This window comes from Somniosus microcephalus, chromosome 5, assembly GCF_052327205.1.
Source record: "Somniosus microcephalus isolate GS21.2 chromosome 5, FLI_Smic_1.0, whole genome shotgun sequence".
NCBI classification, from domain to species: domain Eukaryota; kingdom Metazoa; phylum Chordata; class Chondrichthyes; order Squaliformes; family Somniosidae; genus Somniosus; species Somniosus microcephalus.
This window is the reverse complement of record NC_140991.1, coordinates 83,566,422-83,585,340: the sequence shown is the minus strand read 5'-3', so window position 1 is coordinate 83,585,340 and position 18,919 is coordinate 83,566,422. Positions and strand designations below refer to the sequence as shown.

General features: G+C 43.3%; 1 protein-coding gene across 1 annotated transcript in view; it reads left to right on the top strand.

Annotated features, from left to right (window-relative positions):
- itga8 (integrin, alpha 8) overlaps positions 1–18,919 on the top strand; it is a 291,754-nt gene that overhangs the window by 63,616 nt on the left and 209,219 nt on the right. Inside the window, exons 12-13 of the mRNA XM_085987920.1 lie at positions 4,768–4,973; positions 9,468–9,659. Coding sequence (XP_085844046.1) covers positions 4,768–4,973; positions 9,468–9,659 — 398 coding nt within the window. The remainder of the gene's footprint in view (positions 1–4,767; positions 4,974–9,467; positions 9,660–18,919) is intronic.

Genomic DNA, 18,919 nt, shown 5'->3' with positions numbered 1-18,919 from the left:
TTAATCCTTTTATGGCCTTGCCCATTCTACCTCTGCAATATCCTACAGCCCTATGTCCTCTCCTAAACACACTATTCCTCTGAATCCAGCCTTCAGTGCATTCCCCCCTCCGTTTGCCCCATCATTTGTGACAGAGCTTGAGCTGCCTTGGTTCTACTCATTGGAACTTCTTCTCTATATCTCTCTGCCTCTCCATCTCTCTCTACACCTTTAAAATTCTCAAGACCCATTTACTTAACCAAACTTTTAGTCACTGCCACCAGCCCCCCACCCCACCCCACCCCACCCCACCACCAGCACCCCCATCTCTCTTTTCCTGTCCACCACCCCATCTCTCTTTTCCTGTCTCAGCATCTGTTTTTCGTGCAACTATTGTGAAATGCTGTGGGATGTTTCTTTATGTTAAAGGCACTATATAATACAAGTTATTGTTTACTTCTGCTTGTCCTTTACCTCAGCCTTGCACATTTTTTTCTATCGAGTTAAATGTGCATCTCTTGGCTCATTAATGTGTAGCAGCACCTTTGTACTCCGAGCAAGTCTCTTCGTCTCTGTCTTCAGTTACACACCTAAGGTCTACAGCTATGTACGGTCATGAAAGAAACAACACAGTTCAGGCAGTCTGTTGCACATTTGTAACACAGAGAGGCACAAAACAGATTCACATCTAAGATTCCCACATGGCAAGTTTCAAAATGCCAGCTGAATCTTCAAGGAGGTAGGGTCAAGCAGTGTTTGATACTTGGTACCCCACCTCCTTCAGGAAGGAAGGGAAGATTGGAGGCCACGCCCCAATCAATTTGCACACTTCCTAGTAACTCTTGATATGAGAAAAGGCCTGGGAACAGGATGGCCTCCCACCCTCTGACCTGGAAACTGGCACAGGGTATTGAACTAAGAATACAAATGTGAGTAAAAACAACTGTAGAAGAAAATCAAACGACAGCATTTGTACTTCCACAATGTGCTGTTGGGACATTGAGCCATGCGGGAGACCCCTTTATGTATTTGTAAGCATTTCCTCTGAGAAATGTCAGAATTTATTCCAGAGCCTTTCAAATGAACAATTTACTTTTAACAGTTTAATCTTTTGAATGCTGCCTTTTATAGGCTTCAGAAAATGATCATATGACCATTGTAAAAATGTAATTTTCTAATTCTGTATATAAAATTAAAGAAATCTCCAGGACCACGGGTATTTCTTAATTTACAATGTTCTCTCCACAAACTGTAAAAAAAACTGTAATTATGATTTTGGCAGAAAAAATATTCCTTAAAAATGCAGTCCTTAAATTTAGATTAAAGTGCAAAATGGGTAAATAGCTACTTTTATCCCACTGAGATCCATCTTGATGTTTTGAATGTATTCTTTTCATAGCCATAATGTAATTGCTGTTCATTCACATACCAAATGTTTGGCAACTGAAATATTTAAAGGCAGACGATAAGAACATAAGAGCATAAGAAATAGGAGCAGGAGTCGGCCATTCGGCCCCTCGAGCCTGCTCCGCCATTCAATCAGATCATGGCTGATCTTCTGCCTCCACTCCATTCACTGGCCTTATCGCCATATCCCTTGATGTCTTTACTAGTCAGAAATCTATCGACTTCTGTTTTGAATATACCCAATGACTGAGCCTCCACAGCCCTCTGGGGTAGAGAATTCCAAAGATTCACCAACCTCTGTGTGAAGAAATTTCTTCTCATCTCAGTCCTTAAAGGCCTACCCTTTATCCTGAGGCTGTGGCCCCTGGTTCTAGACTTCCCAGCCAAGGGAAACATTGTCCCAGCATCCACCCTATCAAGCCCTGTAATAATTTTGTATGCTTCAATGAAATCCCCTCTCGTTCTTCTGAATTCAAGAGAATACAGACCTAGTTTACTCAATCTCTTCTCATACGACAGTCCCGCCATCCCAGGAATCAATCTTGTGAACCTTCGTTGCACTCCCTCTATGGCAAGTATATCCTTAGGTAAGGAGACCAAAATTGTACACAGTACTCCAGGTGTGGTCTCACCAAGGCCCTATATAATTGGAGTAAGACTTCTTTACTCCTGTACTCAAATCCTCTTGTAATGAAGGCCAGCATACCATTTGCCTTCCTAATGGCTTGCTGCACCTGCACATTCACTTTCAGTGACTCATGTACAAGGACACCCAGGTCCCTTTGAGCATCTGCATTCCCCAATCTTTCACCATTTAGGAAATACTCTGCCTTTCTGTTTTTCTACCAAAGTGGATAAATTCACATTTATCCACATTATATTCCATCTGCCATGTTCTCGCCCACTCACTGAGCCTGTCGAGATCCCCTTGAAGCCTCTTCACATCCTTTTCACAACTGACACTGCCACCTAGCTTTGTATCATCAGCAAATTTGGAATTGTTAAATTTAGTCCCATCATCCAAATCATTGACATAGATTGTGATTAGCTGGGGCCCAAGCACCGATCTTTGCGGTACCCCACTAGTCACAGCCTGCCAATCTGAAAAAGACCCGTTTATTCCTACTCTTTGTTTTCTGTCTGTTAACCAATTCTCAATCCATGCTAGTATATTACCCCCAATTCCATGTGCCCTAATTTTGTTCACCAACCTCTTGTGTGGGACCTTATCAAAGGCCTTCTGAAAATCCAAATACACCACATCTACTGGTTCCCCTTTGTCTACTCCACTAGTTACATCCTCAAAGAACTCCAATAGGTTTGTCAAACAGGATTTCCCTTTCATAAATCCATGTTGACTCTGCCCAATCTTACTATTCGTTTCTAAGTGCCCAGTTATTGCATCATTTATATTAGATTCCAGCGTTTTCCCAACTACTGGTGTGAGGCTAACAGGTCTGTAGTTCCCCATTTTCTCTCTCCCTCCTTTCTTAAATAGCGGGTTTACATTTGCTATCCTTCAATCTACAGGAACCATTCCAGAATCTATAGAATTTTGGAAGATGACAACCATTGCGTCCCCTATCCCAATGGCCACCTCTTGCAAAACCCTAGGATGTAGGTTATCCGGTCCTTGGGATTTATTGACTTTTAGTCCCATTAATTTTGCTAGTACTGTTTTTGTACTAATAATAATTTCTTTAAGTTCCTCATTCTCACCATACCCTTGGTTTTCTCGTATTTCTGGGAGGTTTTTTGTGTCTTCCTCTGTGAAGACAGAAACAAAGTATTTATTTAATTTCTCTGCCATTTCCTTATTCCCTGACGTAAGAAAACTACTAGGCACTTGGTCTAAGTGTTAAGCGAAGCTCTAATCAACTGTTTTACAACATGTAGGTCTAGTTGTGTCCTTCACTAGTTCTGTTAAGAATGTCCTGCGCAAGCTGGGCCCGTGCCTGAGTATTTATATTCTCCCTGGACAGCGCCATCCGTAGGCCACTCAGTATTATTTCATAAGTCTTTCTTTCATGAGTGACTGATTCATGTCATTCCCCATTATATATTCTCCTGTCTCTGAATATAAAAGACCTACATTTACCTTCGCCAGTCTTTTCCTTTTCACATACCTATAGAAGCTTTCACAATCCGTTTTCATATTTTTCGCTAGTTTGTGCTCATATTCCATTTTCCCTTTCTTTATCAATTTCTTGGTCCCCCTTTGCTGATTTCTAAAAAGATCCCAATCCTCATGCTGACCACTTTTTCTGGCAACTTTATAAGCTTCCTCCTTTGAATTAATACTAGCTTTAATGTCTTTTGTTAGCCATGGTTGGATCACTTTTCCTTTTGGGTTTCTATGCCCTAGAGGAATATATGTTTGTTGCAAATTATGCATTATTTCCTTGAATGTTAACCATTGTATGTCCACCTTCATACCTTTTAGTGTAGTCTCCCAATCTACCATGGCCAACTTGTCCCTCATACCCTTGTAGTTTCCTCTGTTTAGATTGAAGACCTTAGTATCAGATTGGACTACATCACTCTCAAACTTAATATAAAATTCAATCATATTATGGTCACTTGTCCCTAAAGACCCCTTTACCACAAGATTATTGATTAGCCCTTTCTCATTACACAGTACCAGATCCAGAATAGCCTGTTCCTTGGCTGGTTCCTCCACATACTGATCCAGGAAACCATCTCGCATGCATTCCAAGAATTCATCCTCCACACCATTTGTGGCCATTTGATTTGCCCAGTCAATATGTAGATTAAGTCCCCTGTAGTGGTACTACCGAATGTCTCTTACCTGTTGTACATAATTCTCTTCAACGTTGTGTATATACTGTTTGCATGTTCGGGCCGTTGCCCCTTTAAGAATGCGAGCTGGGCCAGCTCAGCCTCCCGCTCCCGCGGCAATCGCCGGCCCAGCTCGGCCTCCTGCTCCCACGACTTCGGCCGCAACGGCCAGCTCCAATGCCGGGTGCCGGATAAACGCGGTGACATCATCACGTGAGTCACGTGACCGCCCCAAGCGCGGGCAAACGTGATGACGTCACGTCGCAAGTCACGTGACGCCCCGAGCGCGGGAAACGCGAGCAACGCGATGACGTCATCGCACAAACCTCCGGACTGCCTAGTCAGTCCTCGTGGCGTCCCCACTGGGGAAAGACCTGTTCCACGTCGCTCCAGCATCGATCTACATTATTTGCTGTATTTCATCTTATCCAACATTAAAATCCTGTTTGTTGTTCCTCCGAGTCAAGCTCCGTTATTTGTTAGGAATACACCTATTCCTACACCCCCATGATTACCGTATTGCCCTTGATAAAGTAGCCTAACCCCTGTATTTTTCATATTTTTAAATTATGTGCTTCACAGATTGGATGATGTGTTAGTTGGTGCTCCTCTTTTCATGGATCGCGAGTCTGACGGAAAGTTGAAGGAAGTTGGGCTGGTTTATCTGTACCTGCAGGAGGAGGAGTTCCTTTTCAAGGATCCTCAGAGACTATTGGGAACTGAAGTATTTGGAAGATTTGGCAGTGCCATAGCACCTTTGGCAGATTTGAATCAAGATGGATATAACGGTGTGTTATGACTGTCATAAGTCTTCTGAAGATAACTAATCCCTGGCATTCTATACTGAAAAGTACATAGTTCATTTTGAATGGCTGATTAGGTGTATATTATGTGAACAAAAAAGCCTATGTGAGATCTTCATTAAAGAAGAGAAGTCGGGGGAGGCAAGTACTTTCTGTTAATGTGGATGTAGAAATATATAATAAACGGTGTCAGTTTTCCAGGTTATGTTTAGCCTCATGCAGGTTTTCCACTTTCCTCTAGAACCACTCCAGTGATGCGTGTTATGAAGAGGTAGTTTGAATGCGTCTTAGAGCAGCTGCGTTGACTTTAAGGGGAGCTCGTGCTTCTGACCAACCTGTGGGTGTTCCTGATGCTGGTCAAGTTTGCAGCAACTTTCTATAATTTAATTTGTACAAGGAGTTGCATACAATCTGCATGTTTCACAAAAGTTAAGTAAAGACTATTTAAACAATCAGAGATGTGTAGGAGTCTTCAAAAATAAACTAATGATCACTAGAGTGATCATTCAAAAAAGGTGGTAGAGAGAAAACGGGGAATTACAGACCGTTAAGCCTGACATTGGTGGGGAAAATGCTAGAGTCCATTATAAAAGATGTAATAGTAGAGCACTTGGAAAACAGTGACAGGATCGGACAAAGTCAACATGGATTTACAAAAGGTAAATCGTGCTTGACTAATCTACTGGAATTTTTTGAGGATGTAACTGGTAAAATAGATAAGGGAGAACCAGTGGATGTGGTGTATTTGGACTTTCAGAAGGCTTTTGATAAGGTCCCGCATAAGAGATTAGCGTGTAAAGTTAAGGCATATGGGATTGTGGGCAAGGTATTGACTTCGATAAAGAACTGGTTGGCAGACAGGAAGCAAAGAGTTGGAATAAACGGGTCTTTTTCCGAGTGGCAGGCAGTGACTAGTGGGGTACCGCAGGGATCGGTCCTTGGGCCCCAGCTATTCACAATATATATTAATGATCTAGATATGGGAACTAGATGTAATATCTCCAAATTTGCAGATGACACAAAGCTGGGTGGGCATGTGTGCTGTGAGGAGGATGCCGAGAAGCTCCAGGATGATTTGGACAGGTTGGGTGATTGGGCAAAAGCATAGCAGATGCAATACAACGTGGATAAATGCGAGGTTATCCACTTTGGAGGCAGATTATTATCTGAATGGCAATAGATTGGGAGAAGGGGAAGTGCAACGAGACCTGGGTGTCCTTGTGCACCAGTCGCTGAAGGTAAGCATGCAGGTGCAGCAGGCGGTTAAGAATGCAAATGGCATGTTGGCCTTCGTAGCGAGAGGGTTTGAGTACAGGAACAAGGCTGTCTTGCTGCAGTTGTACAGGGACTTGGTGAGACCACATCTTGAGTATTGTGTGCAGTTTTGGTCGCCTTATCTGAGGAAGGATGTTCTTGCCATGGAAGGAGTTCAGCGCAGATTCACCAGGCTGATACCTGGGATGGCAGGAATGACGTATGAGGAGAGATTGGGTCGATTGGGCTTGTACTCGCTGGAGTTTAGAAGAATGAGAGGGGATCTCATTGAAACTTATAAAATTCTGACAGGACTGGACAGACTAGATGCTGGAAGGATGTTCCTGATGGTCGGGGAGTCCAGAACCAGGGGTCACAGTCTAAGGATAAGGGGTAGGCCATTTAGGACAGAAATGAGGAGGAATTTCTTCACCCAGAGAGTGGTGAACCTGTGGAATTCTCTACCACAGAAGGCAGTAGAGGCCAATACATTAAATATATTCAAGAAGGAGTTGGATATATTTCTTAAGGCTAAAGGGATCAAGGGGTATGGGGAGAAAGCAGGGACCGGGTACTGAATTTGGATGATCAGCCATGATCGCATTGAATGGCGGAGCAGGCTCGAGGGGCCGAATGGCCTACTCCTGCTCCTATCTTCTATGTGTCTATGTTTCTATAAGTATGAAACTGCAGGGAAACAGGAAGAGATTTTCTGTAAATTGCAAGTTAGACAACAAATTGTTTGAAGTCAAGCTGAGAAAAGAGATTGTGAGAAATACAAACATGGAACTGCGAAAGAGACAAGTTTAATAAGACAGTTGTATTCCACAGTTTGCATTAATGCAAATCACTTTTGGCATTGCTTCAATGAAAGTTGTGCAGTGTAGTCCAGATATGCAGTCAGCTGAATTAAATTTAGGCAGGCGGTGTGAGGAGGTAATTAAACTGCTTTGGCTTCACACCTACTGCAGTACAATTGAAGTCAATGTGAAGCAACATTTTTAATTAGCTGACTGTCCTGTTGATTTTTTGATACAATTTAACCAACATTTGGATGCTCATAAGTGGATCTCTCTGCATGTACAGAACAGCATTTTCCCTGGCCAGAGAGCAACTATAAGACCAACAATATGACTGCGACATTTCAGTCCCAAATCGCTAGTCTCAATCGACAATGCAGCTGCCCATATTTTAGGAGATTGGTGTGTCATTTTAATGTCAGTTGTTTGTCATTACAATCTTAAGACACTTCTGATAATGTCAGGTATTGGGAGAGCAATGCCAAAACCAGCTCTGTGCATCACATGTTTATATAGCGCCCCCTGGAGAACGATACTGTGTGTGCTGAAAACCAGAGCTCCATTTCCTGAATTGACCTCTCCCATCCTTTTTATTAATTGCCAGAATTTTTTCTTAAATGTTCACGCACAGACCAGTAAATAGATGCTGACCTAAACCAGTACAAATGGTGTACTTGCGTTATAACGCAATTTTACATCAAAGCACAAGCATGCCAATGTGCTGAACCAGTTTAATGCATTTACGAAGCAAGAATACCAAATGAAAATTTTGGTTTAGCCAAAGATTTTTTTTTTGCTGCTGTCAGCAGTGAGCAAGCTGGTAAGTTATACAGGAAACTCTTTTTTTTATCCGGTACCGACGGGACCGGCGTGGTGCCGGTTTATCAAAAAGTCCGGATTACAGAGAGGTATACTTACTAAGGTACGAGAGCCCTGTACATGGCCACAGATCCAGGCGTCCCTGTTGCATGGCAACAGGTGCAGGAACCCCGGCCACAGATCCAGGCATCCCTCTTGCATAGCAACAGGTGCAAGAACCCCAGTTACACGGCCACAGATCCAGGAACGGCCACTAATATGAAGTAAAACTTACCTGAACCTACTCCTGAATTTTGCCGGTTAACAGAGATTTCCGGTTATTTAGGTGCCGGTAAATCGAGAGTTTCCTGTATATCCTGCAGTGCCATGGGCTGGATGAAACCAAGTCATTGGCAGTTGACAGGACTGCAATAATGTCAAAACCCTTAAATAGTCAAACAGTCTATAAAACCAAAGAAATTTAAAATAATTTCAGGCCTCACTAGTGATAATAAAAAGAAGAAAGAAAGAACTTGCATTTATGTACAACAACAGCTTGTATTTATATAGCACCTTTAACATAGAAAAATACCCCGAAGTGCTTCACAGAGGCGTATTTTAATAAAAATGGACACTGAGCCAAAGAATGAGTTATTAGGAGAGGTGGTCAAAGGCGTGGGTTTTAAGGAGGATCTTAAGGAGGAGAAGTAGGTGAAGTGGTTTAGGGTGGGAAATCCAGAGCATAAGGCCTAGACGGCTGAAGGCACGGTTGACAGTGATGGGGTGAAGGGAGGAGAGTTACACAAGAGGCCAGAGTCAGAGGAACGCAGAGTTTCAGTGTCGGGGTTTGTAGGGCTGGAGGAGGGGACAGAGATAGGGAGGAGCGAGGACACGTAGGAATTTAAACACAAAGATGAGAATTTTAACTTGGCGGTTTTGCGGGACTGGGAGCCCATGTAGGTCAGCAAGTACAGGAGTGATGGGTGAGCGGTACTTGTTGCAGCAGAGGATATGGCAGTACATTTTTCAATGAGCTGAAGTTTCTAGAGAGTGGAGGATGGGAGGCTGGCCAAGAGAGCTTTGGAATAGTCGAGTCTGCAGGTGACAAAGGCAAGATATGAGGGTTTCAGTAGTAGATGGGCTGAGGTGGAAACCTGATTGGAGAGATTCACATAACGTTGTGGAAAAGCTGGGCACAGATTTGGGAAGCAAGAACACGTCCAAGGAAGGTGATAATCTGAGTGAAATCACAATTACATTCCTGAATGTATCGTATGTCGCAAATATTTTTTATGTCTGGAATTAGTTTCATCGCCTATAAATAGCATTAAATATTAATTCAATTCTAGACATAAGAAATATTTGTGGCATATGATAGGCCATAGTGGAAATATAATTAGTATCTGGTTTCTGCATAGTATTAAAATTTTACCAAGAGTGCGAACGCATACCAGACTGGTGATAGTCAGCACTTTAGTGCAGCCATGCTTTGTGAATGCTGTCAAGTGTTCTTTAAGCATGTGATGTCAAATGTCTTTTTATATTTCAAGAGAGATGTTGGTAAATATAATCTTCATTGCCCTTTTTAATTATTAATCCTGTTTTATTATTTATTTTGCTAATGTAGATATCGCAGTTGGTATACCTTTTGGGGGTGAAGATAGGAGAGGCAAAGTTGTGATCTACAATGGCCACAGTACTGGGTTAAATTCCAAACCATCACAGATCCTGGAGGGCTTGTGGCCCTCGCAGTCCATGCCGCCTGGATTTGGCTTTACCTTACGAGGAGGCTCAGACGTAGACAGGAATGAATACCCAGGTAAGAATTACATTTGGGAGGAATCTTGGCTTTGATATCTTACACTTTTATAAAATACAGTTTGGCAGAACAATAATATCCCATCAATGTGATGTGATATTTTGCACCTCATCAATGGCAGATGTGCAGTATAACCATTGACTTTGCATAACCATTTATTGCTAGTATAGAATCCACTTCTGCTGTGCATGTGGTGCAGTATAACTATGTAATTATTAGGTGGCACATGTTCAGCCAGTTTATTAGGAGCCAGTAGGCAATCTAATTTTTAATCTGTTTTCTTAAGTTCAAAAAAGACTTGGGCAGCATTCTGTACTATCCTTCAGTTTCTAACCATGGCTAACAAGAGAAGTTAAAGATAGTATTAGATCAAAGGAAGAGGCTTATAATGCTGCCAAAAAGAGCAGTAAACCTGAGGATTGGGAGGACCAAAAAATTGATAAAGCACGGTGGCATAGTGGTTAGCACTGTTGCCTCACAGCGCCAGGGACCCGGGTTCAAATCCGGCCTCGGGTGACTGTCTGTGTGGAGTTTGCACATTCTCCCCGTGTTTGCATGGGTTTCCTCCCACAGTCCAAAGATGTGCGGGTTAGGTTGATTGGCCATGATAAAAATTGGCCCTTAGTGTTAGGGGGGATTAAATACATGGGGTTACGGGGTTACTGGGATAGGGCTTGGGTGGGATGGCTGTCGGTGTAGGGACCGGGTGCTAGGGTTTGGATGATCAGCCATGATCTCGTTGAATGGCGGAGCAGGCTCGAAGGGCCGAATGGCAGCACGGTGGCATAGTGGTTAGCACTGTTGCCTCACAGCGCCAGGGACCCGGGTTCGAATCTGGCCTCGGGCGACTGTCTGTGTGGAGTTTGCACATTCTCCCCGTGTTTGCGTGGGTTTCCTCCGGGTGCTCCGGTTTCCTCCCACAGTCCAAAGATGTGCGAGTTAGGTTGATTGACTATGATAAATTGACCCTTAGTGTTAGGGGGATTAAATACGTGGGGTTACGGGGATAGGGTGGGATATGTGTTGGTGTAGGGGTTACGGGGATTGGGTGGGATATGTGTCGGTGCAGGCTCGATGGGCCGAAATGGCCTCTATCTGCACTGTGGGGTTTCTGTGATCTGTGATTTCTGTGATTATAATCCTCTTCCTGCCGCTAGGAGTCGGGTCCCTGCGCAAATCGGGGACCCGACTCCCGGGAAGTTTGGTTGGAGGCGGGTTGGGAGCGGGTTTGGGACCCACTCCCATTCTTTTTGACTTTCCCAGCAGTCCCGCCTCTAAACCTGCCTCATCAGGGCTGGTAAAATCCAGCCCTAAGTGTCTGTCTTCACGGAAGAAGACGCAAAAAACTTCCCGGAAATAGTGGACAACCAAGGGTCTAGCGAGAATGAGGAACTGAAACTGAACTATTAGTAAAAAAGTACTACGGGAGAAATTAATGGGACTGTAAGCCGAGATATCCCCTGGACCTGATGGCCTACATCCTAGGGTTTTGAAAGAGTTGGCTATAGAGATAGTGGATGCATTGGTTGTCATTTTCCAAAATTCCTGGGGGGAAAAATTCAGTTGTTTGCGCCTCCTGTTAGCGCCTTAAGAGGGCGCTGATGGGGCGCAAAGCAACTAGCGCCCGGGCGCGGCGATGTTTGCGCCGCTCGCGAAATTAACTAGACATTTTGCAGTGGCACTAAACACTACCACCACGATCTCCTGCGCCGGCACATTATGATGTCAGTCGAGTGCGCAACGCCCCGGTAGTGCCCTGGACCGGATATTGAGTGGCGCCCCCTGCCTTACCGCCTGCCGCTAGCAACGACAGGTTGAGGGGAGCATTATGCTGTCAGAAAGGGACGAGGGGAGCGTAATTTAAAGGCGACCGCTTCCTGCCTTTTTTTGTCGCTGACATTTTTGCACCACGCAGTCAGAGAGAGAGAGAGAGAGAGAGACTTCTGGAGAGATTCAACGCTGTGTGAAGGAGTTTTGAGTACTGAGCAGCACTTTGCAGGCTTATTTTGATTTGCCCTTCCTTGCTTCACCAGCGCTCTGAGGTAGTGCCTTGCTCCTCGGCCTTTGCGCCTTAAGACAGGTGTGAAGCGCCTGATTTAGCGCTCCAATCACCTCCAGGGCGATAAAAGCCAAGTTTGCTGTCGGAGGCGATAATTAGCGCCAGGCGCTAAACTTTGTGCATGGCCGATAATGGCGCCCCAAATGGGGCGATACTGAATTTTTCCCCCCATAGATTCTAGAACGGTTCCTGCAGATTGGAAGGTAGCAAATGTAACCTCAGTATTTAAGAAAGGAGGGAGAGAGAAAACAGGGAACTATAGACCAGTTAGCCTGACAGCAGTAGTAGGGAAAATGCTAGAATTTATTATTAAGGACGTGGTAACAGGGCACTTAGAAAATAATAATAGGATTGGGCAGAGTCAACACAGATTTATGAAAGGGACATCATGTTTGACAAATCTTAGAGTTTTTTGAGGTTGTAATTAGAAGAATAGATAAGTGGGAACCAGTGGATGTGGTGTATTTGGATTTTCAGAAGGCATTTGATAAGGTCCCACACAAGAGGTTATTAAACAAAATTAGGGCTCATGGGATTGGGGGTAATATACTAGCATAGATTGAGGATTGGTTAACGGACAGAAAGCTAGAGAGTAGGAATAAACGGGTCATTTTCGGGTTGGCAGGCTGTAACTAGTGGGGTGCTGCAAGGATCAGTGCTTGGAGCTCAGCTATTCACAATCTACATCAATGATTTGGATGAGGGGAGGGGACCAAATGTAATATATCCAAGTTTGCTGATGATACAAAGCGGGTGGGAATGTAAGTTGTGAGGAGGATGCAAGGAGGCTTCAAGGGGTTATAGACAGGCTAAGTGAGTGGGCAAGAACATGGCAAATGGAATATAATGTGGAGAAATGTGAAGTTATCCACTTTGGTCGGAAGAACAGAAAAGCAGAGTATTTTTTAAATGGTGAGAGAGTGGGAAATGTTGGTGTTCAGAGGGACCTGGGTGTCCTTGAGCATGAATCACTGAAAGTTAACATGCAGGTTCAGCAAGAAATTTGGAAAGCAAATGGCATGTTCGCCTTTATTACAAGAGGATTTGAGTATAAGAGTAAAGACGTCTTACTGCAATTATATAGGGCCCTGGTGAGACCACACCTGCAGTATTGTGTATAGTTTTGGTCTCCTTACCTAAGGAAGGATATACTTGCCATAGAGGGAGTGCAACAAAGGTTCACCAGACTGGTTCCTGGGATGGGGGGATTGTCGTATGAGGACAGATTGAGTAGACTAGGCCTATATTCTCTAGAGTTTCGAAGAAGGAGAGGTGATCTCATTGAAACATACAAAATTCTTACAGGGATTGACAGGGTAGATGCAGGGAGGATATTTCCCCTGGCTGGGGAGTCTAGAACCAGGGGTCACAGTCTCAGAATAAGGGGTCGGCCATTTAGGACTGGGATGAGGAGAAATGTCTTCACTCAGAGGGTGGTGAATCTTTGGAATTCTCTACCCCGAGGGCTGTGGAGGCTCAGTCGCTGAGTATATTCAAGACAGAGATCGATAGATTTTTGGATATTAAGGGAATCAAGTGACATGGGGATAGTGCAGGAAAGTGGAGTTGAGTTGAAGATCAGCCATGATCTTATTGAATGGCGGAGCAGGCTCGAGGGGCCAAATGGCCTACTCCTACTCCTATTTCTTATGTTCTTAGGTTCTTAATGATTGGAAGGTCTTGAATATCTCAGAGCCCCTTTCAATCATTGTTAGAAATGTCACCGGCAGTCATAAACCATTAATCAGCACCCTGTGTGGGTTTGAGCACTTATGCAGGAGACTCTGCATTGACCTACTTAACAGCAATACATGGAGGCACTATAACTGCATCAGATTGTCAGCATCGCATTGCCATTAATTCACTTATGCTGCACTGGGTGATGGGACCTAATGGGCAACTAATGTGAAGCTTTTTATTCTTCTAGTAATAGGACAATTCTTGACAGAATAAATCGTACTATTATTGAAATTAACTAATGAATGAATTAAATTCCATTGCCTCATTCCAGGATAGTTGTAAATAAATGTAACAATGTTCATATAATAAATAATTTTAAAATGACTTGTTTTCATTACATGTACTGCCTTTTTTTATTGTTTTAACTTCATTAGAACTATTCCACAATGCTGGAGATTGTCCAGGTAACTGAACTGCTATCATGAACTACCAGTGACCAAATTTCTTATTGTTCTGTGATGACAGAGCTCCTGTTAAACACAGGAAATTCACTTTTTACTGACAATTAACACTGAAAGAATCCTTTCGATGCTTTTTTTGTCCAAGCACATTTAAAAGGGTTAATGGGAGTGATTGATATCTTAATGATGTGAACACTCTTGCACTGCTGTTATTTCCTTTGATTTTCTGAGCCCAGGCATTGTCTACATTACGTTTTTTTGTGATGTTTTAAAGCCTGAAATGTTTATTGCTCCTGCATGTTTTAAATTTCAAAGCTATAGTATTTATGTTCACATTTTACTAGTTATACAATTCCCTTTGAAAACAAACTTTAGTGAAAACAGCTCAAATAGTGTAATTACAGTCTGTCATTGGTTTTAAAAACAGCACTTCTCGACTGTTATAGCTAATCAGGAACTAATACAAAATCAGAAATGCAACAGGATGCCAAGAATAGAGTCCATGCTTTACTTTACAATGGCGCCTGTTTTGTTTTAACATAAACCTAATTAAGGTGATTTTATCCCATCATGTTGGATTCCAGTTGAAGCTGATTTTGTGAAGGGAACATAAACAGTTAAAAAGTTGAAGCCATCTGCCTTTCTGCAGTGTCATGGATTCACAATAATTAAGCAAAAATATTGAGTCTATAAAGGGCTAAGAAAGAAAGGATTTCTGGATCAGTGGCACCTCGGGTGTCTTGCATATGCCGTAAAGTATAAGGTTGACAATACTCTGATTGCAAACCACAATCTGATTCTACTGTAGTAGATGAATCATTCATGTAAACCACCTGAATGGTCAATTAAGAGATTTTGATATTAACATTAATTGGGTGTCGCTGGCAAGGCCAGCATTTATTGCCCATCCCTAATTGCCCTTGAGAAGGTAGTGGTGAGCCGCCTTCTTGAACCGCTGCAGTCTGTGTGGTGAAGGTACTCCCACAGTGCTGTTAGGGAGGGAATTCCAGGATTTTGACCCAGTAACAATGAAGGAACGGCGATATACTTCCAAGTCAGAATGGTATGTACCTTGGAGGAAAACTTGGAGGTGGTGGTGTTCCCAGGCGCCTGCTGTCCTTGTCCTTCTAGGTGGAAGAGGTCGCGGGTTTGGGAGGTGCTGCTGAAGAAGCCTTGGCGAGTTGCTGCAGTGCATCTTGTAGATACAGGTAGACTATCCTTTATCCGAAAACCTCGGGACCAGCCGAGTTTCGGATAAAGGAGAATTTCGGATTTCGGAAGGTGGGGTGGGGGGGTCGGCGGGGGGTCGTGCGCACGACTTACGCTGACGCTCAGCGTAAGTCAGTCGGGGTCGGCGGGGGTCGGGGCCGGCGGGGTACGCGGGGGGGGTCGGCGGTTGTCGGGGCTGGCGGGGTCCGCGGGGGGGTCGGCAGTTGTCGGGGCTGGCGGGGTCAGCGGTTGTCGGGGTCTGCGGGGGGGTCGGCGGTTGTCGGGGCTGGCGGGGTCGGCAGTTGTCGGGGCCGGCGGGGTCCGCGGGGGGGTCGGCGGTTGTCGGGGCTGGCGGGGTCGGCGGTTGTCGGGGCTGGCGGGGTCGGCGGTTGTCGGGGCTGGCGGGGTCGGCGGGGGGTCGTGCGCACGACTTACCCTTTATCCGAACTTCCGCAACCGGAACCCTCTAAAAACCGAAGGTTTTTTCGTTCAGCGTAAGTCGTACGCACGACTTACGCTAGGTGGTGTACATAGTATGAAAACTTTACATGTTCCATCATTATGTGCTTTACTAAAATCCTTGTGACAACAATGCAGAACATTTTTGGTGATATTTGATAAATGTCACTCCTTATGTCACTCCTTATTAGGAGTGACATGGTTAAAAATCTACTCTATTTTGACATGAGCGAAATGAATACATCTCCATTTGTTTAAGTAGATTTATAATCTGTGTCATTTGCTGATTCTAAATCTTGCTCCTAGCATTTCTGCAATGTTAACAGCTCCATAGTATTATTAACAAATTGCTGTTGCATGATATTAAATATTAATGGACAACCCAGCATTCCAGATTAATGCTGACAGTAAGGTTTAAAACAACTGGTGTTAGAAATAATATGTAAGGATGGAAATTCTCCAACAGCAGGATATCTGCCCATTGAAATGTTCACAGCTCCGCCCACTGGATCTTCTAATTAGGCCCCTAATTAGTTAGCTTGCTACCCCTTGGTGCTCTCGCATGTGAAGAGAGTATTTCAGATCACTGCTGCAGCAATTTAAAGGGCTGCAGTAGCAAGCTGCAGAACACCTTCCCTCCCATATTGCACTGACGGATAAAATTACGTATTTTGTAGTAAAAATAGCATTGTAGCTCGCAAACTATATAGTTGCATAAACAAGGAAGGAGAGTGACAAATCACAATATTGCAAATGCAGTGAAGTAAGGCATTTTAGAACCATAGAAGTTACAGCACAGAAGAAGCCATTTGGCCCATTGTGTCTGTGTGACACTTTGCTAGAGCAACCCAAAACTAATCCCACTGTTTCTCTTTTTCAAATTTTTATACAAATTTCCCTTAATACACGCAATGGTTTCTGCCTCAAACACTCCAACAACCTCAGCATAAAGAAACTTCGAACCTTTCTCCTCACTCCTATAGTGACAAGTTTGCATTATAACAATGCTGAAGGTTCAGCATCTTTCAATCATTTTACATTTAAAGGCCGAATCTTTTTCCTTCTGAAGTTTGTAAATGGTGGTATTTTCATGAAAATAACCTCAGTTGGTTGAAAATACAGTGGTAAGAAAATTGTAGAAAAAGTCCGATTTTAAGATTTTCACTCACAACATACTAACAAAATACAAAAGTAAAATACTGTGGATGCTGGAAATCTGAAATAAAAACAAAAAATGCTGGAAATACTCAATAGGTCAGGCAGCATCTGTGGAGAGAGAAACAGTTAACGTTTCTGGCCGATGACCTTTCATCAGAACTGGAAAAGGTTAGAGATATAACAGGTTTTAAGCAAGTGCAGAGACAGGGAAAGGGGGGAGGGGAGGAAAGAACAAAATGGAAGGTCTGTGATCGGGTGGAAGGCAGGAGAGATTAAATGACAAAAAAGTCAATGGTGCAAAGCGAAAGGAGATGATGATGGGACAAGTAAAGGAACAAAAGATTGGTCTAGAGGAGGTGTAAATGGGAATAGCATAATTATCAACAGCTACCATGCAGAAAAATGGTGGCAGAGGTTATGATCTGAAATTGTTAAGTCAATGTTGAGACTCAAAGGCTGTAAAGTGCCAAATAGAAAGATGAGGTGCTGTTCCTCGTGCTTACGTTGAGCTTCATTGGAACAGTGTCGAAGGCCGAAGACACAGAAAGTCAGAGTAGGAGTGATTCGGAGAATTAAAATGATAGGCGGCCGGAAGCTTGGGGTCGCACTTGCAGACTGAATGGAGATATTCCGCAAAGTGGTCACCCAATCTGCGTTTAGTTTCCCCAATGTAGAGGAGACCGCATCATGAGCAGCGAATACAATATATTAAACTGAAAGAAGTACAAGTAAATCGCTGTTTCACCTGGAAGGATTGTTTGGGGCCCTGGACGGTGAGAAGGGAGGAGGCAAAAGGGCAGGTGTTACATCTCCTGCGTTTGCATGGGAAGGGGAGTGGGTGTTGGGGGTGATACAGAACTGCACTAGGATGTTGCAGAGGGAGCAGTCCCTTCAGAATGCTGAAAGGGGAGGGGAGGGGAGGGGAAAATGTGCTTGGTGGTGGTATCACGCTGGAGGTGGCGGAAATGGCGGAGGATGATCCGTTGAATGTGAAGGCTGGCGGGATGAAAGGTGAGAACAAGGGGAACCCTAGCATGGTTCTGTGGGGAGGGGAAGGGGTGAAATCAGAAATGCGGGAAACAGAATGGACACAGTCGAGGGCCCTGTCAACCACAGTAGAGGGGAATCCTCAGTTGAGGAAAGAGGAAGACATGTCGGAAGCACTGGTATGGAAGGTGGCATCGTCGGAACAGATGCAACGGAGACAGAGAAACAAAATACATTGATTTTAAAAAAAATTAAAGAAAGATTTTGAAATTCAAATCAATTAATCTTTTGACTAAAACTCACATTTCATATGAACTGATGGAAAGGCTTTTAAAAATTCACCAGTGAGAACCTTGTGAAATTTTCCCATTTAGTACCTCCTGTACTTACTGTCTTGGTTTCATGAAATTCAGTCCAGCAACACTTTTCTTTCCAGCTGTGCCTAGGAAGAAAGTTACTAATCTGAAAAATTCAGAAGCGTTTTCACTTTCATCTTTCCATATGTTCACATAAACACATCATGTTTTGCAATTAAATAGGAAGAAATGGTTACAACATAACTTTTTGTTCAATGCAGAAAGTGATACAAAGTAGTCCCCTAGAAATAACCATAAAAGAAATTGGGAAACCTGCATTACCCAAGTCTGGAAATACAAACTGAATCATAATATTTGACACCAGCAGTTTCCTTCAATTAGATGTGAGCAAAAGTAATCTCAGTATTTAATTTATTTTCATTGTCATTCAATCTACTTTTCTCTATTGGAGAAGTTTACCTACATTACAACAGGGACTACAGTTTAAAAGTACTTAATTGCCTGCAAAGTGCTTTGGGATATCCTGAAGATGTGAAAGGTGCTATATAAATTTAAAATTTTTAATTTAGATTATATAAATGTAATTTTTTTTGGCTTCTTAGGAGACATTGTAGGATTCTAAATAGACAGAAACTTTTGCTGTGTTTGTGTTGGTCATTAATCCTTTAGTGTGGACATCGCCATCGATAGCATAGTGTGTGCATCCTGATCAATGTTGGCTACATGATGCCTGCTACCAACAAAAATAGATGGGGTGAAACTTTCCCCAATTTAAATAATAAATAAATAGTACGAAAAAAAAGACTTGCATTTATATAGCGCCTTTCACGAGTTCAGGATGCCCCAAGTGCTTTACAGCGAGTGAGGTACTTTTGAAGTGTAGTCACTGTTGTAATGTAGGAAACGCAGCAGCCAATTTGCAGAGAGTGA